Genomic DNA, 25,670 nt, shown 5'->3' with positions numbered 1-25,670 from the left:
GTTAGTTATTTACGTTATTTTTCATTTGTATTAGGTTTTTATAGTTCCATCTAGTCCTGAAATAATATCACTTGAAAACCACTATTCATTAAAAAGGGAATTTTTTTTTTATCATAATTATTATTATTATTATTATGTTGAAAAACAAATTTTTGTCAGGTTTCTTTGATGAATAGAAAGTTCAGAAGAACAGCACTGATCTGAAATAGAAATCTTTTGACACATTATAAATGTCTTTATCATCACTTTTGATCAATTTAAAGCATCCTTGCCAAATAAAGTATTAATTTCTATAATTTTTTTTCTTTTAAATGGTGTAGTGTATAATGTTAAAAAAATATTCTATTCTTCAAAGAATCCTGAAAAAATGTACTCAACTGTTATAATATTGATAATAATAATAATAATAAATGTTTCTTGCACAGCAAATCAGCATATTATAATTTATAAAGCATCGTGTGACATTAAAGATTGGAGTAATGATGAAGAAAATTCAGCTTTGCATCACAGAAATAAGTTGCATTAAAAAAATTACACAGAAAGTAGTTGTTTTAATTACTAAAAATATTTACAATATTACCGCTTTTGCTGTACTTTGGATCAACTAAATGTAGGCTTGGTGAGCAGAAGAGACGTCTTAAAAATAAAAATCTGACTGGTAGTGTAGATATTTTTAGTAATTTTCATTTGTAAATGATTTACAAAGCTTTTATTTTGAAGCTGCAGATACGCTTTTGTTTTGAAGCGTCGTGGCGGACTTTTATTTTGAAGCGGTGTGAAGGGCAGGGCTTCGACTTCCGCCTGGCCGAAGACAGCAGCAGCGGCAGCGGCGGCGGAGGTGCTGAGATCAGGGCGGATTCACCGAGTCTTGGAAACATGGACAGTCAAGGCAGGAAAGTGGTGGTGTGTGACAACGGAACCGGGGTGAGTGTGACTGCGGACCTCATATGGGCTCGGTCCGGTCTGGATAATGCTTTTATTTTGCGGCTGTGTGTGATTTAATGACGGCTTGCAGGAGAAAGATGCAGCGGAACAGGAAGTGGACTGATAGCACCTTATTTTACACTCTGATTATCTGTGATTTACACACGACCTGTGATGTGGAAAACACTCGGAACGGATGCAGGGAATTCATAGCTCGGGATGGATTAGAAATGGGTTTGCATGTGGATGTTTTGAAGGAGCTTTAGACATGTTTTGACACGATTGACATTTTCACCCATTTTCATTGATATTTTAATGAGGTCGCAGTGTGAGCGTGCATAATTAAGGAAATGACCTGTTTGTGTACATTTATATCAATGGTGCATGTGTGTTTGTGCCAGGAAAAGGAAAGATAACGATGATCTCAAACTCACTTCCGAGTTTGTAATCTCACATCTGGCCGAGAGAGGAAGTGACATACGAGACAAACCATAGACACACATTCCATCATCATTCTCTCCATTCAATTCAATTCAAACAGCTTTATTGGCATGACAAAATCACATTTTGCATTGCCAAAGCATACATAAGAATAGAGAACATATACAACATATGGAAATTTGGGACAATTGAGTTAATTGAAATAACATTTGAAGAAGTAAGATTAAAGGATGGACATTAGAACAAGAAAGAAAAAAGATAAGAAGGTTGAATAGTAAAAAAAAGAAAAGTCTCTATCTGCTAATAAAACGCTACAGCAAGGTACCTTTTGTAGTACATATCATGGTATTTGCATGATAAGTGTCCAGAAAAACATGCTAACGCTTCAAACATGCATATACTGCGTTTACATTCCGTGATAAATGTACACAAAATATGTCTATTTAAATTACCCTGTCAAATTAAAAACATTACTACTACTAATGATAATGTGTATTTATTGTAAAGAGACTTTCTCAGCTAAATATTAGGATACATATATATGTCATATTTTCAGTGCGTTTATTTTGTTATCTGTTGTTTATATTTTTGCATGACAAAAGGTGAAAACGTTTCTTTGTCATGAAGAGCACACTAATTTTGGGCTGTTTCTGTTACATTTACAAAAGCATTTTTCTGTTCTTTTCATTTAATAGCTTGTGATTTTATTTCTTTCCATCAGTCTGTGTATTTCCATTTTAATATTATTCTTAGTTTGTTGTTAATTTATCTTTCAGTTTTAATCATTTTAATACTTTTATTTCTATTAGTTGCAAGGCAACATTTTTTTCATTCTGATTGGTCATATTTTTAATAACAAGTGTTCTAACTTCCTGTCTTTTTCCAGTCAATATTACTAATATTTTGTTTTTGTTTGTTTTTATTTATGATTTTTTATTTTTATTTTACTTAATTTATCTTATTTTGTCATTTGTTTTGGTTCTGTTATGTTTCTATTTAAAGTTTATTTCAGTTTTAGAAATTTTTATACTTCAACTCTAATTTCTGTTAGTTTTTTTCCAACGGGCTGCCTTTTGTTCTTATATTTCTATTTACCTTTTAAATAATTTTTATTTCAATTCTAGTAATTTTATTTCTGTTTGTTGCAAGGGAACTTTTTTCCTTCTGATTGGTCATATTTTTAATAACTACTGTCCTAACTTCCTGTCTTTTTTCAGTCAGCATTACTAATATTTTATTTTTGTTTGTTATCTTTTTTTTTTTTTTTTTTTTTCAATTTTAATTTTTTTAGTACATTCATTTCTGTTAGTTGCAGGGCAACATTTCCTTTTTTTGGTTCTGATTGGTCATATTTTGTTAATAACTAGTGTTTTAACTTTTTTATTCAGTCCATATGACAATTTTTTTTTGTTTTTGGGTTTCATTTTCATATTTTAAATTCTTTTCATTTTTCTTTTTCTTAATTTATTTTCTTTGTTTTTATTAGTATTATTTCTATGTAGCTTTATTTTATTTTAATTTCAGCTTTGGAAGTTTTAATACTTCAACTTGAATATATTTACTTCTGGTAGTTACCAAGGCCATTTTTTCTAACTGTCTGTCTCTCGTTCTTTCATTCAGTTTGTGAAGTGTGGATATGCCGGCTCTAATTTCCCCGAGCACATTTTTCCGGCTCTGGTTGGGAGACCGATCATCCGTTCCACAGCCAAAGTGGGAAACATCGAAATCAAGGTAAATTTCCTCACCCTACAACTTTCCCTACACTGACACCAAGTCTAGGGCTCTGTCCCAATCACCTAGTACACTGCCTTGCTGCATTATACACCCTACAGCAGTCTCCTATAGCAGCATTTTGGAAATGAATGAATTATAGGTACGTTTATAATCTTGTTTTGTCCACTTTCATTTGTTACTGAGCTCGTTGCAATTTATTTTGGCATTGCCGTGAAGGATTTGGCTGAAATGAAGTATTGTAAAACATGTCTAATGACGCTTTGAAATGCTGAATATGTAGACCGCTCACTAGAATTTATATCAGAGGTTATAAGTTGTCATTACAAGGGTTTCAAAGAAATGCCGTCAATGGTCATATTTGGTAACGGGACATAAACAGCACCTTGAGTAACTTCCTGCTTGACTTCCTGCAGCATCTTTCTCACTAGCGGTGGAGCTGCTTTGTGAGGCTTTTACAGGTTTCTCTGATTGAAATATCTTTGATGTCATTTCAGAAGACACAGAAATATTCAGAGAGACTGTACATTATTAGAGCCATATTATAGCCATGTCACCTGAGTGTAGTGTTCATCCTGGACACTTTTTATTTAACCATAAACACATTTTTAATACCGCTTTAATTAGAAATGGATGCATTTCTAGTCTTTCAGCTAATGAACCATGCAGATAAACAGGTTTTTATAAAAAAAAAAAAAAGTATAAGTATTTCACTTCGTTTTCTGAAGAAAAAAAAATCAGTTTTTAGGCAACTAAGACAGTATATCATGTAGTTATGTTGGGTATTTATTAATACACACTACCAGTCAAAAGTTTTTGAACAGTAAGATTTTTAACAGTAAGTTGTATCTATGTATTTGATCGAAAATAAAGCAAAAGCAGTAATATTGTGAATATAAATTAATACTTTTATTTATCAAGGATGCTTAAAATTGATCAAAAGTGATGATAAAGGCATTTATAATGTTATGAAAGATTTCTATTTCAGATAAATGCTGTTTTTCTGAACTTTCTATTCATCAAAGAAACCTGAAGAATTATACTAAACATAATAATATCATAATAATAGTGATAATAAATGTTTTTTGAGCATCAAATCATAATATTAGAATGATTTCTGAAGGAACATTTGACTGGAGTAATGATGCTAAAACTTCCGCTTTGAAATCACAGCAATAAATTGCATCTTAAAATATATTTAAATAGAAAGCAGTTCTTTAAATGGTCAAATTTTTTCAAAATTGTACTGTTTTTGCTGTACTTAAGATCAAATAAATGCAGGCTTGGTGAGCAGAAGAGACTTCTTTAAAAAAACATTAAAATAAACTTACTGTACGGTAGTGTATTAACGCTGTGCATTGAGCACAGAATAAAATACTTTCCTAAAAATGAACCTTCATCTGATGTTTTGATGATTAATCAAAGTGTTGACAGAACCAACAGTGGTTACAAGACAACAAATTGCATTTAAAATCATTTAAATTTTATTTAAAAAATAAGCAATGAATGCCCCTAGTATCCTGATTTTCTTAAGATTCACATGATTATGATTTTTTTTTAATTTTTTTTTTTTACATAAATAGGACTTTTGTATATAGGACATGTTATCTCCCTTATTTTAAGAATCAGTGTGCAATAAGATCTCTGATTCTGCATCAGGTTTTACTCTTCAGGAGTTTTGCTCTCTTTGCTCACATCCTGATCTCTCCATATTTGTCTTTCTGTCTTCTGTTACTGTATTGAGGTGCTGTAGGATTATAGGAGGATGGTAAGTGTGTAATGTGTGTGTTTGTATGGGTTTGAGTCTAACCTGTAGTGATTTTCTCTCCAAACCTTCTCAGGAGATGCAGAGCTGGTAACACAGCATAAACCTGACTCTCACTAACCCCGATGAAATGATCTTGCTTGTATGTGAGCAGTGTTTGACATTATCCAGAATGCACTGGTCTGTACGAAATTGCATGAGTGTGCTCTGTCTAAATAGGATATATGGGGTTTATGGTCATTGGAAACCAGGAAATGTCAGAATTTTAAAATCTGAAAAGAATACATTTATAGTATTAATAATATTTTGCTATATTATAATAATAGCTTTTATATTTATACTTTCAGCTTTTAATTTTAAATTTGAGTAATTTTGTGCTTTTGTAATCTATTTTTTATAGATATATTTTCAGTATTCATTTATGTTTCAATTTCTGTTTGGTTTTGTAATATCTCTTACTATATTATTTTATTTTATTTCAGTTTGAGTAATTTTAGCAGTTAAGCTTAAATTTGAGTTGCCAATACAAGATTTGTAATTTTCATAAATTCTCATTACTTTTTGTAACTCACGTTTTTGTTTGGAATATATATCTTTTGGGGGGTTTCTTTAAGCTTTTATTTCAATTTACAAATTTATTTTACATTAATAATACTAATGGGAACCCTGGTTGTCTTCATTCAACACCTTTCTAGCTACAGATGTTGTTTTGACCCGTTTACTCACTTTTAATGATTTTACTGCGGTGCTTTTAATGTTTTTGCTGTCAGAAGGAATTCATGTAATCCAAAGTGTATTTCATAAATAAAACACACACACACACACATTGAATCTGATGAAATTAAGTTTCATTTCCCAGTTGTCTCCAGTTCAATTCAACACTTTTATTTTCTCTTTCAACCTGGACAGCTTCCGTTAAGCTCAAAATTAAGACCTTCTGAATTTTGACCTCTTCTGTGTGACCTGTAGGACCTAATGGTGGGCGACGAGGCGAGTGAGCTGCGCTCCATGCTGGAGGTCAACTACCCGATGGAGAACGGCATCGTGAGGAACTGGGACGATATGAAACACCTGTGGGACTACACTTTCGGTCCTGAGAAGCTCAACATCGACTCACGAAACTGCAAGATCCTGCTCACAGAGCCGCCCATGAACCCCACCAAAAACCGAGAGAAGATCATCGAGGTTTGAGCACCCTTTAGTTGAATTATATCTGTGAGGAACCTCAGTGATTTTTGTGTTTGTGATTTTTGACCCTCTTGTCTCCCTGTAGGTGATGTTTGAAACCTATCAGTTCTCAGGGGTTTATATCGCCATCCAGGCCGTGCTCACTCTGTACGCTCAAGGTAATGAACCTTATTAATAATGTAAAAAAATTATATGAAATACAATAATCAAAAATAGTTAATGTAAAAAATACATAACAAATACATATTATAATGTGATATAATATTATACAGTCAAACCAAAAATTACACTAGATTTTTATTTTTTTTTTTACTAGTGGGTGCAGGACACTATAGTTCATTTATGTAAGTGAGGATAGCAAAATAAAGAAAACTGACATATTATACCCCAAAATTCTTCATACAGTGGACTACCAGTATAATTCAAAAGCATTTGGGACCAAAAATTATTCAGACACTTTGACTTGACCATGTTTTGCTTAAGCGTTTTTTTTTTCTGTAATTGATAATGCAGCCGTTTTACACCACAGACTGAACAAAATGAACCCTTTAAGACCTAAGGGCAAAATAGGTCATTTTCACAAATTTATTTGACTGTAAAATTCTAACAGTATGTGCTATTTTCAAGTGCAAGGTGTCATTTTTTTTCACAAAAACAAATGTGTTTCAAAAAAGTAAAGTTATTGGCCATTAATGTTGTGGGGTGAGTTTGTAAACAGAATTTAATTAGACAAAAAAAAAAAAAAACAGTAATACATTTTTTTGATTTTTTTATTAAAAAAAAAAAAGAAGGAAAATCCAACACTTCTTACTTCAAAATTAAACTGTATTACAGATATACACATTTTTAACACTTGGTTGCACAGTTTTTATTTAGGAGGCTTTTTTGTTCATATGCGCACATTTACACATGCATACACCCATGTTTTCACACACAGACTCATTATAGCGATGCACACACCACATGTGAAAAAGTCTAACTCAGCCTGCTCCCAATTCTCATAAAAAAATCATTCCAATCACTTAATGTATTTACTCATCCTTCGCCATGTTTTTGTGCATTATTTTATGTAATCTAAAACTCCATGCTCCATATCTCTCCATTCAAATACACCCTTCCCGCTCTGCTGTCATTTGACAACAGAGTGCAAGAAAGTACTGTAATAAGCCATATATTGCTGAAAAGCGCATGTTGTTTACTGTCTGGAGCAATTATTTTGATAGAGCAAATGGTTGAAGAGTTATGATAACATGATAACATTGGTTTGATGTGTCGGCACGGACACAGCCAGGTTAAAAGGGTTAAGCATTGCTTGATAATAGTCCAACAAAGTTTTGATAGTTGTCAGAATTTTGGGTTGATTGATCCATTACATATCTTTCTATTAAAGTTTGAATTTGTTCTGACACAGTTTACCTCTGAGTATTTTATTAGCATTTTCTAAACTATAGCGAATAAACTGAGATAATGTGAGAAAGGTAAAATGTGTCTGAATAAATTTAGGATTGACTGTATAATAAAAAACAACTCCATGTGAGACATAAGCTGATGTTTGTGAATGCCTCTTGTCTGTGCAGGTCTTCTCACAGGTGTGGTGGTGGACTCTGGAGATGGTGTCACTCATATCTGTCCAGTGTACGAAGGCTTTTCACTTCCTCATCTCACGCGTCGTCTGGACATCGCCGGACGAGACATCACACGCTACCTCATCAAGGTACCATACTACATCTCAGTTACTGACTGTTCACATATGTGACCCTGGACCACAAAACCAGTCTTAAGTCGCTGGGGTATATTTGTAGCAATAGCCAAAAATACATTGTATGGGTCAAAATTATTGATTTTTCTTTTATGCCAAAAATCATTAGGAAATTAAGTAAAGATCATGTTCCATGAAGATTTTTTGTAAAATTCCAACTGTAAATATATCAAAATGTAATTTTTGATTAGTAATATGCATAGTTAAGAACCTAATTTGGACAACTTTAAAGGTTTTTTTCCCAGTATTTAGATTTTTTGCACCCTCAGATTCCAGATTTTCAAATAGATGTATCTCGGCCAAATATTGTCCTATCCTAACAAACCATACATCAATAGAGAGCTTATTTACTGAGCTTTCATATGATGTATACATCTCAGTTTTGTCAAATTTAACCTTATGACTGGTTTTGTGGTCCAGGGTCACATATTTACTTCAGTCTAGCTGTGCATTTCTAATGCAGTGTAATGTTAATGTTTTGTATATATATATATATATTTTTTTTTTTAATGTGCTTTTAGATCGTTTCCACATTGAATCATAAGATTATTTCACATATATTTTATATTATATTATTTCACAGAATAAAAATGTCCTGATCGTTTACTCACCCTCATGTCATCCAAGTTGTTCATGTCTTTCTTTCTTCAGTCGAAAAGAAATGAAGGGTTTTGAGGAATACATTCCAGGATTTTTCTCCATATAGTGGACTTGGGTGGCCAGCGGGTTAAAGGTCTAAATTGCAGTTTCATTGCAGCTTCAAATGGCTCTACGCAATCCCAGCCGAGGAATAAGGGTCTTATCTAGTAACATGTATGTACTTTTTAACCACAAATGCTTGTACCAGCCCTGCATTACATAATCAGCTTGGAAAGGCAAGTACCCAGTTTTAAGCTACAGCGATCTATCACACCACATCAAAGAGCACCAATATGGTTATTTATTGCTTGAATTTGTTAATAAAATGGACAGAATTTGAAATCTGAGACTTTTATATTAAAAGTTACAAAGACGTTTCATATCAAAAGTAACGAAGCACAAAGCTTAGCCTAGGGCTGTGCAATTAAGCAAAATTCAGTTTCAATTTCGATTTCGGCTTCAAACGATTTTGAAAATACAATAATCAAGATAAAATGATTATTGCCCCCTTGGTGCGCTTTCACTCCTCTATAAAAGCCCAATTTCACATGCAAATCAGTAAACATGACTTGCATAAAATAGGACATGCTTGATTTATTAATGTTTATCTGATGTTGTGTTTTTTTAAAAGCACGAAAGAGAATTTGCCCTGTTCTGTGTATGCGCTCAGAGACACTTTTTAGCTTAAGATGTGTACCTAAACGGTCAAATACATGCAAATATATGTCAAAATGTGATGTTTGGTGATTGTTGTTGTAAACCTTCGTCAGTTATGTGTCAAATCAACATAAACAATTGAAAATGAAAATACACATGGTCCGTACAGCTCTTAAAGGGGCCACAAGTAATATTCCTTCAAAGACAAATCACTCACTGCTCTTGACGGAGGGACTTTTGTAGTTTTTATAAGAAACAAAGCATGTTTAATTTTTACAGTGAAGACTATGCTGTTTTATTTTACATTCAATTGATTACATAATTTTTTTTTAACAATCTGTTTATTGAGATGTATCAAAATATAACAATGTAATACAACAATATTGTAGTTACATATTTTCATATGGAGAAAAAACTAATAATAATAATAAAAAAATAAAAAAATAAATAAATAAAAGGCACAGGTTATTTTAAATAACAACACAGGTTATTCCAGAAAGTAATACAGTAGGAAGGGGAAGTTGAAAATACAAAACATGCATAGAAGGCATACAACAAATCATTATTTAACAATGTTTTCTCTAAATAAAAATATGAAAAGGGGGATAAGATAGGTCAAGTTTCAAGTTATCTTGTCTTCTCCTGTCTTACTTAGTACATCCCCAAAATCCGAATTTGATATAAAGGGTGTCCAAATTTTCTCAAAAGAAGAAATTTTACCTTTCAAGATATGTTATCTTTTCCATAGCTAAACAGAAGGACATGTTATTGGTCCACTGTACGATAGATGGCTTTTCCACTTTCTTCCAGTAAAAGGCTATTAGACGCTTTGCTTGAAGTATACTAATATCAACAAGTTTATGAGTGCTGCCATGGTCCCCAGTATTCTCAGGAATAATTCCCAAAATAAAAATTTCAGGTTTCATTGGTAGATTTATAGACACCATCTAAGAAATAAATATAGCCACCTCCTTCCAAAACTCCTGCACCTTTGGGCAGTTCCACATGATTACATTAAATTTACCAAAAATAAATTTCAATTGTATCTTCGTTTTTTTTATTATATTGCTATTTTTAAATTAATCAATCATATAAACTTCCAGACCCACTTGTAATCATGTTAAATAATTGCAATAATTACAATATTGACCCAAATAATCATGATTATGATTTTCCCATAATTAAGCACCCCTAGCTTAGCCTGTTGTGATTTATTGGGAGGTGCACTGTTCATTCATCAACTGAAAACAGCATTGACCAAAAGATCATTTGGGATTTAAGAAACGATATCGGTTCACAAAAATGAGAATGTTAAAAAAATATAAAATAAACGCAGCTCTAGCATATTTTGTTGTTTTAGTGTCCTCCGCTGTCACTGGGGAGTGTGTTGAACATGAAAAGTGACACACAATCTCTGTTCATCTGTTCTCTTCAAAATAAATGTGTAAGCCTATATGCTAGTTCTGTAGTATCATGATTGAAAATGAAAATGTGAACAAAAATAAAAGCAATTGACATAATTAAATGACAGGAAATAATAGATTATGACGGAATTTTTACAAAACACTGTCTGTCAAAATGACAATGTTTAAGTCTAACCCAACCTCAGGTACCGACCAAGTGTTTACAAAGAGAATGTGCAAAGAAAGTCAAATGCCCTTTACAAAAAAGGTAAAACAACGATGTTGGACAACACCCTACCTTTTTGAACTGGAGTACACAGACGAAGAACTAACCATGCATAACCTTTCCAATGTGATTGCATTATGCGTGAAGTCATAGACAAGCATCGCAGAGCTTAAAAAGTATATACATTTGAATTTTGTTAGAAATCGTTTTGCTAGACAACACCCTTATTCCTTGACTGGGATCATGTAGACCTCTTTGAAGCTGCATTGAATCTGCAATTTGGACCTTCAACCCATTTGCTCCCTTTGAAGTCCAGTATATGAAAAAAAAAAAATTCTGGAATTTTTTCCTTAAAAACCTTCATTTCTTTTTGACTGAAGAAAGAAACACAACCATTTTGGATGACATGGGAGTGAGCAAATTATCAGGAAATATTTATTCTGGAAGTAACGCTGTCTATCTCTCTCCAGCTGTTGTTGTTGAGAGGTTACGCCTTCAACCACTCGGCAGACTTCGAGACGGTGAGGATGATGAAGGAGAAGCTGTGTTACGTGGGCTATAACATCGAGCAGGAGCAGAAGCTTGCACTGGAGACCACCGTTCTGGTGGAGTCCTACACGGTGAGTTCAGCCTGATGGAGGAACATTGAGAGATGAGCTCTGTTTCATAACCTGATGAGCATTTTAAACCATTGTAAACAGTTTAAAAACTAGACTGGGACCCTCTTGATATTGCCACCAGAGGGCAGCAGTGTGTCGTGTAAAGTTAAAGGATAACTGTTGCCAAAATGCAACCTGGGCTGTTTTTTTTACTTTAAACGAGACAAACTTCTATCTAAAAGCATAATTACGACAAACGAGCCGTTTTTGAGATTGACCGTGATTTTGTTTTGTGGTCAGTGGCCGGTGAATGGGAGTACTAGGGGCAGACATTTGAGCGCATCAAAATCGATATTTTTATAACACTAAGAAGGCTCGACACACCATGACACTTTGCTCGAAGTATCGCTTGGGTCTCTACACATGAACTCCAGCATTGAGAACATTGTTTGTGTACACACAGTTTACTAAAAAGAAAGGTTTTGAACAACTCACTTTCACTGTTTGGGTTTCCGCTCGCGGCCGTCTTGCCAGTCAAGAGGTGTCGATCTCCGAATGCGAGGATGGATAGCTCCTAAAGCATATTTCCATATAAATGCACGGCTAATTCGTTGTTTTGGCGCAAGTGAAAAACAATATTAAACTTCTAGTTGTAAAAAGAGCCTCATATAAGCCTAATATTTAGTTCTATGGAGTCCATTCATTCGCATTCTGAGATCGACACCTCTTGACTGGCAAGATGGCTGCGAGCGGAAACCCAAACAGTGAAAGTGAGTTGTACAAAACCTTTTTTTTTAGTAAACTGTGTGTACACGAACAATGTTCTCAATGCTGGAGTTCATGTGTAGAGAACCAGCCGATACTTCGAGCAAAGTGTCATGGTGTGTCGAGCCTTCTTAGTGTTGAAAAAATATCGATTTTGATGCGCTCAAATGTATGCCCCTAGTACTCCCATTCACCGGCCACTGACCACAAAACGAAATCACGGTCAATCTCAAAAACGGCTCGTTTGTCATAATTATGCTTTTAGAAGTTTGTCTCGTTTACAGTAAAAAAAACCAGCCCAGGTTGCATTTTGGCAACAGTTATGCTTTAACCCATGCAAACATCAGCAGTGTTTAAAATGGGAGAATTGACACTGGTTTGTCACTGGGTTTGTAGCTGCCGGACGGCAGGGTGATTAAAGTTGGCGGTGAGCGGTTCGAGGCTCCGGAGGCTCTGTTCCAGCCTCACCTCATAAACGTGGAAGGAGTGGGTGTGGCTGAACTGCTCTTCAACACCATCCAGGCAGCCGACATTGATACCAGGTCAGTTAAAATATTTATATTTGATATTTGATATTAATGTATGAGTATATTGTATTATATTTCTGTCTTTTCCTGTTACTATATATAATGCTTATATATTGTATAATATAACATAAATTATAAGTAAGCTATGAATTATAAGTAAACTGTGACATATTATACCCAAAACATTTTCACACAGTGGAATATCAGTTAAATTGATAAAAATTTGGGACTAAATATTATTCAGATACTTTGACCTGACCATGTTTTTATTAATTGCTGATGTGACCTTTTGACATCACAGACTGAACCAAATGAAGCAATGCTTGATAATTGTTCAACAAAGTATTGATAGTTGTGTAAATATTGTCATACTACTGGTTGATTGTAATTCATTACATACTTTTCCATTAAAGTTATCTGACATTATCAAGATAAATTTGTTCTGACACAGTTGACTTCTTGTCATATTTTATTAGCATTTTCTGAATAAACTGAGATAATGTGAGAAATGTTGAAGGTGTCTGAATAAATTGTGGTTTGGCTGCTTATATTATATCTTTCGGTTATATATATTGCCAAATAATATTACACTATTTTTAGAAAATTCCTTTTTTCATACAAATGTGGAATATCTTTTAAAAAATAGATTTAAAACATTAAAAAAAAATTTGCAAAACAAAATATATAAGTATTGTACATTTATAATTGTATAATTTTATATATAAATGTTATTATAATATTATAGTAATACTAAACTATTGTCTATAATATATAATCTTTAATATAAACATATATTATATAATTAATAAATTGTGTGTGTGTATTTTTTTTATTTCATCCCAGATAGCATTTGTAGTAATAACCAATAATTATATATTTTGTTTTATAAAAAATAACATGCTTTTAATCTATTTAAAAAAAAAAAGATATTGCATATTATCATGTAATATTTAAAAATGAATGTAAAATATTTACATAAAATATAATTATTGTATATTATAATTGTGTGGTTTTAATATATAATGTTATTTTATTTATGCTAATATTTTTTTAATTATAATATCATTATCTCTATCTCTATATTTGTATATATATTTTATATAAGTTAAAATATTGTTTATTACATGTATCTTTATCTGTTACATATATTGTCTAATATACAATGCATCATGTAATAATTTTAGAAAAATAGAAAATATGTTGATAATATTTTATAGCTATAATATTATCATTATATCATATATATTTGACGTGAAACTCACACTCAAATTTGTCTCTCTTTATCTCAGGGCTGAGTTTTACAAACACATCGTCTTGTCTGGCGGTTCTACCATGTATCCTGGTCTGCCGTCTCGTCTGGAGCGTGAGCTCAAGCAGCTCTACCTGGAGCGAGTGCTGAAGGGAGACGTGGACAAGCTCTCGGTACCGATAACACACCTTTAAACACAACTAACCTCTAATACACACTTACTCCATTTGATCATCTCTAGGATGTAGGTTCTGACCACTAGATGGTGCTATTCCCCTCTAACTGACTACTTAGCACTGTTGCATTTTATCCAGCAGTATTTGAGATTATGTCAGAAAATAACTAGAGGGGAACTCCCTCCTGAAATTGGGACTTTTTCTTTCTTTCTGAGGGCTATGTTATGATTGTAGATGCACTAAACTGATAACTAGATAGACCTACAATAAAATGTAGTCAAATGATATCTATATTCATTTTGGGTTTTATTAGGTTGGCTTGAGAAAGATCTGCTACTTTATACTTTATAGCTTTTATTTAAATTTCTGAACGCTACTCCTGCTAGAGCTTTCAAGCTAGAACCACCAAACTCAGCCCAGCTCTTCAGACTGATCTGACTTATAGTTTTCATAAAATTGAAGATTAAAAATCATAAAATCCAATAGACTTACAGGGCTCGAAATTGCATATGCTCCGAAATTTAATCTGCGCGACCTCAAATTATATTTGGGAGCATTTGTGCGAGTGTGAGTAATTGTTGTGGTGCGACTTACTACAGCGTACAGTCTGTCAGATACAATTCTGCCGCCTCCGTCTCAATTTACAGTACATCGCCGCATAAATTCGCATCAGATGATAACTCAACGGCAGAGTTCCACTCACGCAGCGGCGTAATTTCCACTCGGGACACTTTTCAAAATCCCGTTGGTGTCCTCCCACTTTCAAATGGTTTTGTTAAAGTAATCTCTTGTATTGTAGAATGCACGCGGTATCGTTAAAACGAAACCAAAAGTAAAACGCGCACACGCATTCAAAAGCAATTTTAATACCCCACGTTTAAAGAGCGACTGCCCAATGTGCACAAATTAGGCTACATATCATATCTAGGCTGTTATAAGTATGTGGGCTATAATAAGCTGTATTGTGTCTATAGCTCTGTATCAGAAAAATTCGGTCATTTGCACTTTGAATATTGAAAGAGTGGCCTACTTTGATCATGCCTGCATTTATTGTCTACACGACTAAGAAAGAAGTGTTGTTTATTCTGTAGATTGTTTAAAAATGCAGTGGTTGCCTCTAAATGGCTGTAACTATAATAGAGAAAATAAACCTTGTTCATGTACTCATATTTTCATTCATTCTTGTCCCTTGCTTAAGGCGTAAAATAAATGTATATAAAAAAGGCTTTCAGAGTCAGCCCATTTGCTTGTAAAACATCTGCATTAAAGGAACACTCCACTTTTTTTGGAAATAGGCTCATTCTCCAACTCCCCCCGAGTTAATAAGTTGAGTTTTACCGTTTTGAAATCCATTCAGCCGTTCTCCTGTTCTGGCGATATCACTTTTAGCATAGCTTAGCATAGATCATTAAATCCTATGAGAACAATAGCATCACGTTCATAAATGACCAACGAGTTTTGATATTTGTGCTATTTAAAACTTGACTCTTCTGTAGTTATATCGTGTACTAAGACCGGCGGAAATGCAAAGCTGCGAGTTTCTAGGCTGATAAGATTAGGAACTACACTCCCATTCCGGCGTAATAGTCAAGGAAGTTTGCTGCCGTAATAAGGCTGAAGCAGGAGCAGTAATACCACGCAGCACATGTGCAAATGCTAAACTAGCTGGGAACTCATTTCTGATATTACTTCGCCTGCTTTGGCCATATTACGGCAGCAAACTTCCTTGACTATTACGCCGGAATGGAAGTGTAGTTCCTAATCTTATCAGCCTAGAAACTCGCAGCTTTGCATTTCCACCGGTCTTAGTACACGATATAACTACAGAAGAGTCAAGTTTTAAATAGGACAAATATCGAAACTGATATCTCAAAAATGCAGCATTGCTGTTATTCTGAATCTGTCTTTGCTTCTGCTTCTGTAGAAGTTCAAGATCCGCATCGAGGATCCTCCACGCCGTAAACACATGGTGTTCTTGGGCGGAGCGGTGCTAGCCGACATCATGAAGGACAAAGACAACTTCTGGATGACCAGAGAGGAGTACCAGGAGAAGGGCACACGTGTTCTGGAGAAGCTGGGCGTCACCGTTAGATAAATCTCACACACATACATATAAATATATATACACACACACACACACACACACACACACACACACACACACATTGCACTCACACTCCCAGTAAGAGGGTGGCATTTTGGCAGCGTAAACACTCAGAGGTTTTTGGCAGATTATGAGGAGATACTTGAGAACAACGATATTCGAATACTTGAACTTCCTTTGCAATCCAAAAAAAGACGACGTTTGTACGACATTCCAAATGTGAAGATTCATATCACCACTGAAATCAAATGAATTTGCTTCCAAAACGACTCGTTTATGCTGCCAAAATTAATCCTCAATCGATCCCTCGTGTCTCACCATATCATGACCTGTTTGTTTTGAGTCCCATCTGCCTCATGACTTCACATCAAACCCTATAAAAGGAGAAATATCGCTCTGAAGAGAGTAAGAAACAGGAGGATGTTGTGTAAGTAGAGGGACTAAACAATAAAAAGATGTATTTTTAAGAAAAGAAAAAAAAAGGTTTCTTTGGTCAGTTTTTACTACAAAAAACTGTTTTTGTAGTAAGGATACAAATCGCTGCAGCCAATTTGCTAATAAAATAAAAATAATATGAAGAATATAATCGTGGCCAATAGTATCAAACAAACAGACGTACTTCTAAAGGCTGATTGCTTTTGCTGAAACGTCTACTTTCTTTCTTTAACTTCCTGTGATGTCTTTCTCTGTCTTTAATCTCAGCATCTGCGCAATCCATTATTGGACGCCCTGAAAATAGAGAGGGGAAAAAATGCAGTAGCAACCGGGACCAACTTCCCCAAATAGCATTTAACAGAACATTTGAAGAGCGTGTTTTTGTCAAATGAAGTCGCTGAGGATGCTTTGAACGCACTCGAGTCTCATTTTAGTCGTGACAATTGGTATTTGGAAGTCTTTACATATAGACTCTCTGTTCGTGGCATTCCGCCTGCAGTTGCAGCATCAGTTTAAAGGACCTTTGTAAACAATAGTATGAAAATCAGACCACATTTGAAAGGAAAGTGATAATATTCTGCCGCATGTCTAGCGTACAATCTAGAACCTAATTTCTGCATCTAGCTGAAACGTGTCTGGGTCACATTTCACTCCAAAATCAAAAGAAATAAGACATTTTTTTGCGTTGTGACATCGTTTTTGTGACATTTTAGCACTATTTTTTCCGAAATATTCTAAAATGTTCTCATTACCATTATGTAGAACAATTCTGTCGTTTTTATTTCCGTTATGCAAAAAAGAAACCTTTTCATTATTGAAGTGCAGGGGGAAGAGTGTTGTCGTTACCATAATGGTAAAAATAAATCATTCTCATGACCATAACACAGAAAACTCATTTTTATTTCCATAGTTTTCAGAACTGAAATGCGGAAAATGTTCTTTACCATCATGCGCTATCATTACTGTAGAAAAATGAAAATAATGCAAAATAAAAATACCTTTTCATTACTGAAATGCAGGAAAAAAAAATTCATTTGCATAATGCTAAAAAATCATTCTCATTACTGTAATGTAGAAAAATACCTCATTTTTATTTTCATAATGCAAAAAAACAACAACTTTGCATTACTGAAATGCAGGAGAAAAGTTTTTTCATTTGCATAATGTTAAAAAAAATAATTCTCACTTCCATAATGCAAAAAAATAAATCTTTTCAGTTCTGGAATGTGGGAAAAAGGTATTGTCATTACCATAATGCAGGAAAAAATCATCATTTTAGATTAAAAAAAATGCAAAAAATGCAAAAAATAAACATTTTTGTTACTGAAATTCTAAGAAAAAAATATTGCCATTACCGTAATGCTTTTTTAAATTGTGTAGTACATGGTAGATTTTGTTGTACTGGCAATTTAAATGTAAAAATAAATAATTGGATTACCATATTTGTACTTAAATACATTAAAACGACAGTAATTAGAATCTAAAAAGGATATTACCATCCTGTACAATTATGGGAACTACAAAACTTACGGAAGTAAAATGTCCAGTTGTGTTGCGGTAATGAGAATATGGAGGATGAATGTTTGTTTAATTAGTCAAGAAAGTAATGTCACAATGCAAAAAGCTTTATGATACTAAAAGAGGATAATCAAATTTAGTTCTTTTTGATTTTGGGATTCACCACAGAGAATCGACCATAAAACAATGCGAGCTGCTGCAGCAGTGCATATAGTCGTGGCTCATGTGCGTCATCCATCCATGCGGCTTCAGTTAGCACATCGCTCATTTCATTGCAATAACCCTGCGTCCTTTTCATCAGCTCATTTGTTTAGTGTATTGACGAGTCTCACTCGGGTTTCGCCCGCCAAAAGAGCCTCACGATGGTCCACTTCGCTACTTTTGTCTTATGTTATTTTTCGTTGCTGTTTGCTGTTGGGTCATTTTCATGTCCTAGTCGAGTTGCATCTTACCGTCTGGGAATGAAGGGCCTCGCTGACGCCCGACGGGTGTTTCTGGGTCAGGCGCTTCATTCCCAGACCGAAGGCACCCGTGATGTAACGGTTTACTGCCTGTTTGAAATATGAATGGCATAATAATGATGGTATTGATAATGATGCTAATAATTTTAGTGTTTGTACTCGTGACAGCTGTTTGGAAGCTGGATCAGTGATGTTTCTGTGTTTGTACACACTCGCACATGGAACAAACCATACCGCGACTCCATTCATTTCACTCGCAAGCATTCTTCCAGTGCCAAGTTTGGGTATTGTAGTCATTTTGTTTGTTTGTTTGTTTGTTTTCTGCTTTTTGGTTTTTGTTTCATTTGTAGCGTACTGCCAGACCACTGATTTAAATAAAGAAAATTGATTTATAACTCAATGGTTAAAGTGAGTCTTTTATGCAAACTAAAGCCAGGGCTGTTTTGTGTGTGTGTGTGTGTGTGTGTGTGTGTGTGTGTGTGTGTGTGTGTGTGTGTGTGTGTGTGTGTGTGTGTGTGTGTGTGTGTGTGTGTGTGTGTGTGTGTGTGTGTGTGTGTGTGTGTGTGTGTGTGTGTGTGTGTGTGTGTGTGTGTGTGTGTGTGAGAGAGAGAAACGGTCGTTTTTCTTCATATGTGGCATGATGCAACTATGAAAGCGCACAAGGAATTGGCGCCCATCTCGGTTACTGAGGAGATGTGCTGTACACAAGCAGTGTCTTTACTTTCAGTCCATCTCTTAGAGCTGTAATTTACAGTACCAGCCTCAGACAGACATATTCATTATTTATTCAAGCTATTATCCATATTTGTATAAGTAAGTGTGTACACACATTTATATACATACACGCACCGTCACAAAATGATTAAATAATTTATGCAAACACCCTCAAATAAATATTACATGTTCATTTAGTTTCCTGTCTGATAAGTAGATGTGTATCCTGTTTCCGCTACTAAATAAAAATGGTAATTATGTTAACTTTTTATCTCACAATTCTGACCTTTTTCCTTCAATCACGAGTTTTCGTCTCGCAATTCTGATTTTTTTCCCCTCTGAACTGCATGATACAAACTTGCAATTCTGACTTTTTTTTTCTCAGAATTGTGAGAAATCTAAATTGAGAATTGCGGGATATAGAGTCACAATTAAATTGTGAGAAATGAAGTCAGACTTGCAAAATATAAAGTCAGAATTCAGAGAAATAAAGTCAGAATTGCGAGAAACAGAATTGCGGGATATAAAGTCAGAATTGTGAGAAATAGTTAAAATGATGGGATATAAAGCCAGAATTGCGAGATATAATGTTAGAATTGTGTGATATAAAGTCAGAATTGTGAGGAATAGTCAAAATTGTGAGATATAAACTTGCAATTGTGAAAAATAAAGTCAGAATTGCGAAAATTAAAGTCAGAATTGTGAGATACAGTGTCAGAATTGTGGGAAATAAAGTCAGAATTGTGAGAAATAGTTAAAATGATGGGATATAAAGCCAGAATTGCAAGATATAATGTCAGAATTGTGAGGAATAGTCAAAATTGTGAGATATAAACTTGCAATTGTGAAAAATAAAGTCAGAATTGCGAAAATTAAAGTCAGAATTGTGAGATACAATGTCAGAATTGTGAGAAATAGTCAAAATTGTGGGATATATAGTCAGAATTGTTAGATATAAACTTGCAATTGTGAAAAATAAAGTCAGAATTGCGAAAATTAAAGTCAGAATTGTGAGAAATAGTTAAAATTATGGGATATAAAGCCAGAATTGCAAGATATAATGTCAGAATTGTGGGATATAAAGTCAGAATTGTGAGGAATAGTCAAAATTGTGAGATATAAACTTGCAATTGTGAAAAACAAAGTCAGAATTGCGAGATACAAAGTCAGAATTGCGGTATATAAAGTCAAAATTGCGGGATATGAACTAACAATTGCGAGAAATGAAGTCAGAATAGCAAGATATAAAGTCAGAATTGCGATATAGACTTTCCAGAGTTTATATCTAGCAATTGTGACTTTTTTTCAGAATTGTAAGTTTATATCTCACAAATCAGTCTTTAGAACTCGCAATTGTTAACAAAAAACGAAACCTTTTTATTTATGAAATGCAACAATTAAAAACAAACAACCAAAACTTACTGTCATTACCTTAATGCTGTTCAGTTGCTTAGTATTAATACTACATGGTGGGTTTTTTGTGCTACGTTTAATGCTGATTTAAATTTTAAAAATCAATAATAACTGAATTACAGCTATTTGTACTGTAATACACTGAAAAAGACAGTAATGGGAACCTAATAAGAATTTCCGTTTTGTAGAATAATGGGAATTACAAAATGTATAGAAGTAAATGTCTAGGTGTGTTACGCTAATGAGAATAAGGTAGATGAATGTGTCTAACTGTCAAGAAGGAAATATCACAGTGCACATTTTTATGAAATTCACACATGGAGAATTGGCCACAAAACAATGAGTCTCTCTTGGGTCTGGGTTGGGGTAAAAGAAAAGCATGTATAGCTTTAGTAGCAAATATTTGTAGTGTTTGCAACATTAGTTTTTGGACGACACAAAATGTTTGTCTCTTTATGTTCTTGTCTTTTCTCAAATAGACGGGTTCTTGAAGATACAGTCATCCTGCATAGTGATACAGAGCTGTGGTCTGATGATGATATGTCTGTGTGTGTGTGTGTGTGTGTGTGTGTGTGTGTGTGTGTGTGTGGAGGAGGGGGTGATTGTGTTCACATTTGTTTCCGATTTTATTCATGTAAACAGGGGGGCTGTCAGACTCAGTGGGGCCTGTTTAAATTAAGGCCAGGCTGCTCTGCACACAGCCACTCACTCGCTGTATGTTACATTACACATACTAGTTTATTGTACTCAGAACAGTGGTATATTTGCATTAATGAGACACAAATGCAGATTTTGTCCCGATTTCTGGTGGCTATGAAGAAGTTCACCCAAATCATTTATTCACTGGTGGAAAGAAAAAACAACCAAAAAGTGGCATAAAAGTACTCTTCCTAAATCATACAGTATCTTTGTGAGAATATTAGTAATTATTAGCTAAAAATCATCCCCTCCATCACATTTGAAGATGGATTGAACAAGATTAGTTGTCTATGGTATCTGCTTAATGACAAGTAACGTGGTACACTGCAGAAAACAGTGTTATTCACATAATATATATCCCACAATTCCACTCTGCACTGTACACATGACTGAACTGCCCTCTGGGGAAGAGAATAGTTATTCTGTTCAGTTGAACACCGCATGCCATATCCAGCGCACAACAAGCTGATTCATTGGTGTATGAAATGAACCACAGACATGTTTACTATCAATATCATTATGCAACCGGACTGTGAGAGCAGAAATCTGGTGTAAATGCTCCTTTCTAGCAGTTTTCAGGGTTATTTGCTAAGACAGTTGGCACAAGGGCATGCTGGGATTGAGTTCGGAGTTCGTTTTTACATCAGTAATGAATGAAATGTTTTATGTGAAATGGAACATGTAGGTTGGGACTTCAGAGAAATAAAGTCAGAATTTGATACATTTGCGAGAAACAGAATTGTGGGATATAAAGTCAGAATTGCTAGAATAAAGTTAGAATTCAGATAAATAAAGTCAGAATTACAGGATATAAAGTCAGAATTTGGAAAAATGAAGTCAGAACTGTGAGATATAAAGTCAGAATTGTGGGATATAAAGTCAGAATTCAGATAAATAAAGTCAGAATTACAGGATATAAAGTCAGAACTTGATACATTTGCGAGAAACAGAATTGTGGGACATAAAGTCAGAATTGCTATAAAGTCAGAATTGTGAGAAATAGTAAGAATTGTGGGATATAAAGTCAGAATTCAGATAAATAAAGTCAGAATTACAGGATATAAAGTCAGAATTTGATACATTTGCGAGAAACAGAATTGTGGGACATAAAGTCAGAATTGCTAGAATAAAGTTAGAATTCAGAGAAATAAAGTCAGAATTACAGGATATAAAGTCAGAATTTGGAAAAATGAAGTCAGAACTGTGAGATATAGGCCCAGTTTCACAGACAGGGCTTAGACTAAGCCAGGATTAGGCCATAGTTCAATTAGGGAATTTAAGTCATTTTTATAAACGTGCTTAGAAAAAAACACTACTGGCATGCATCTTGAGACAAAACAAAGGCACTGATATATTTTAAGATCAGTCAGAACATGTTTTTTTCAGTTGAAACAGCTCAGACTTAGACTTTAGTCTAGGACTAGGCTTAAGCCTTGTCTGTGAAACCAGGGGATAAAGTCAGAATTGTGGGATATAAAGTCAGAATTGTGAGAAATAGTAAGAATTGTGGAATATAAAGTCAGAATTCAGAGAAATAAAGTCAGAATTACAGGATATAAAGTCAGAATTTGATACATTTGTAAGAAACAGAATTGTAGGACATAAAGTAAATATATTCAAGTGGAGGGCGGAGCATTTATTTCGCTTACAGACTACGTAAATGGAGAGAGCAGCTCCAGTGGATGGCAGCAACCTTCAGAAGATGACAGCTTATATCTCCATCTCTGTGAGTTAACGAAATTACACAAGAAAAAATACAACACACACATGAAACAACTAGTTACTGAGAAAAACTGTGTTTTCCGATATATTTATGAATAGGGGTTTCTATTACAAAGCGTTCCTGTAGCGTTGAGCAGTGTAGCCAATCACAGAGATAGCTGTTGATTTCTTGAACGCAATGGCCAATCAGAATCGTTTACGTTAGAATCCACTCACCGCTGTTTTCTTGTCTAGTAACGTTAATGAAGTTCTAATTTGCTCGCGAATCCTCTTATTAAGACAAACGATGTAAAGACTGACTGAGCGATAGAAATAGGCCTATGTCAAAATGGCCGCTTTGGTGGGTAGTCACACAAACACAGACTGCATTGTGGTTGTTTTTCACTCTCTCTCACACACACACACACACACACACACACACACACACACACACAAACAAACACAGAATTATGAAGAGGATTTATGCTCCTCAGATGGTAAAACTCGACCTCACAGTAAAAGCTCTGCACAATTAATTAATTGTTTGTTGCATCTAATAAAGACTATTATTGAAATGTTATTGAAGATACATATTTTTTAATAATATTATATAATATTATTGCAGTGCTTTAAAAAAAAGCATTAACCAAAAAAAAGAAAAGAAAATGAACAACCTTTGTGTTTCAGCCCTTTCTCCGCTGTGTGCTTTTTTTCTCCATTATGGCTGATTTGTGGATTGTACCCCCTATGTATTTCCCATCTATTTCCCATGCCATTTTTAACCAGGAACAACACAAGACTGACTTTTTAAACTCTTTCGAATCAAGTTTATATATTTTTTTTGTGTTCACATACCAAGTGCCACAAAAGTCACCAAGTTTCACAACATAGAGTGTGACACTTAAATATTAGAATATATACACTAAGTCAAAAGTTTTTGAACAGTACGATTTTTAATGTTTTTAAAGATGCCTTTTGCTCACCAAGCCTGCATTTTACAGCAAAAACAGCAAACTTTGAAATATTGTTATTATTTTAAAAACTGTTTTCTATTTGAATATATTTTAAAATTTAATTTATTCCTATGATTTCAAAGCTGAATTTTTAGCGTCATTACCCCAGTCTTCAGAATTACATGATCTTTCAGAAGTCATTCTAATATTCTAATTTGCAGCTCAAAAACATTTATTATTATTATTATTATGTTGAAAACAGCAGAATAGAATTTTTCAGGTTTCCTTGATGAATAGAAAGTTCAGAAGAACAGCATTTATCTGAAATAGAAATCTTTTGTCAAATTTTAAATGTCTTTATCATCACTTTTGATCAAATTAAAGCATCCTTGCTAAATAAAAAGTATTAATTTTTGTAATTTTTTGTCCACAAAAGAAATTATACTGACTCCAAGCTTTTGAAATAGTATAGTGTATAATGTTACAAAAGCTTTTTTATTTCAGATAAATGCTAATCCTTGGATCTTTCTATTCATCAAAGAATCCTGAAAAAAATACTCCACTGTTTTAAATATTGATACAAATATTTAATGTTTCTTGAGTAGATCAGCATATTAGAATGATTTCTGATGGATCATGTGACACTGAAGACTGGAGTAATGATGCTGAAGATTCAGCTTTGATCACAGGAATAAATTACATTTTAAAATATATTCAAATAGAAAACAGTTATTTTAAATAGTAAATAAAATTCAAATTTTTACTGTTTTTGCTGTACTTTGGATCAAATAAATGCAGGCTTGGTGAGCAGAGGAGAAACCCTAAAAAACATAAAAAACCTTGCTGTTCAAAAACTTTTGACTGGTAGTGTATAATCAGTAACTTTAAATGGATAGTTTTAACATTTCTAATTTGATTAAATACCAATAATTGTATTTTTTTTCCCTTACTAAAGCCCAGTCTTGAGGCAACTTTTTTGCCTCAAATCAAAATGTGTACTGTTTTGAATCCCCTCGTAGCTAGTCGGCTTGCTTCATGGCTTATAGCACTTTAACAAAGATTTTTTTTTTTAATAAATCCCTTAGGGAAAAATGAATGGAAGAAAAACTTCCGGAATCAGCACCACTGAAAAAGGGGGAGGGCACTAATGCACTCTATTCCAATGAAGTAAAATAAAAATTCAAAACATATTTTTATTAGCCCTAAAATAACAAGACCATAGGGTTAAGAGTGTAAAGGTAACATGCAATGTGTTCATCCTCTTCCTTCCCGTTCCAGATCCGTGTCTGTTTCCCATCATGCTGTCTGCTTATAAGAAACTGCTCCCATGGCTCTATTGAGACCAGTTTTACTGTGTCGCTCTCAATACTTTAGTCTCAAGGATCCAGACGCTACCAAAAAACTCCAGACTTGGACTCTTAAAATGCACTTTAACCGGATTTGAAGCGCTGTATCGCTCCGCAGAGACGTGCACGGTCCAACGGGCTTCCAGCTGACCTCGGACTAATGCAGTAAATTCATTACCGTGACCTCTCAGGCCCTGCAGACAGGTTGCCAGATAACTACTGCTAAAAGTAAACAAACAAGGGTGTACACGGGGAAAGAGACAATGCTGGCCCGGCC

The 25,670-nt window shown here is 34.2% G+C and overlaps 1 protein-coding gene across 1 annotated transcript; it reads left to right on the top strand.

The window, feature by feature from the left end:
- The first annotated feature begins 790 nt into the window (after positions 1–790).
- Positions 791–18,962, top strand: LOC141336382 (actin-related protein 2-A). The gene is made up of 9 exons (XM_073841969.1): positions 791–924; positions 2,986–3,096; positions 5,831–6,046; positions 6,135–6,207; positions 7,627–7,763; positions 11,204–11,353; positions 12,494–12,639; positions 13,914–14,046; positions 15,974–18,962. The coding sequence occupies exons 1-9, from the start codon at positions 877–879 to the stop codon at positions 16,142–16,144; spliced, it is 1,185 nt and encodes a 394-aa protein (XP_073698070.1). The 5' UTR covers positions 791–876; the 3' UTR covers positions 16,145–18,962.
- The last annotated feature ends 6,708 nt before the right edge of the window (positions 18,963–25,670 follow it).

This window comes from Garra rufa, chromosome 6 (assembly GCF_049309525.1).
Source record: "Garra rufa chromosome 6, GarRuf1.0, whole genome shotgun sequence".
Classification (NCBI taxonomy): Eukaryota; Metazoa; Chordata; class Actinopteri; order Cypriniformes; family Cyprinidae; genus Garra; species Garra rufa.
The sequence above is the reverse complement of the archived record's forward strand: the minus strand, read 5'-3'. Positions and strand labels throughout refer to the sequence as shown.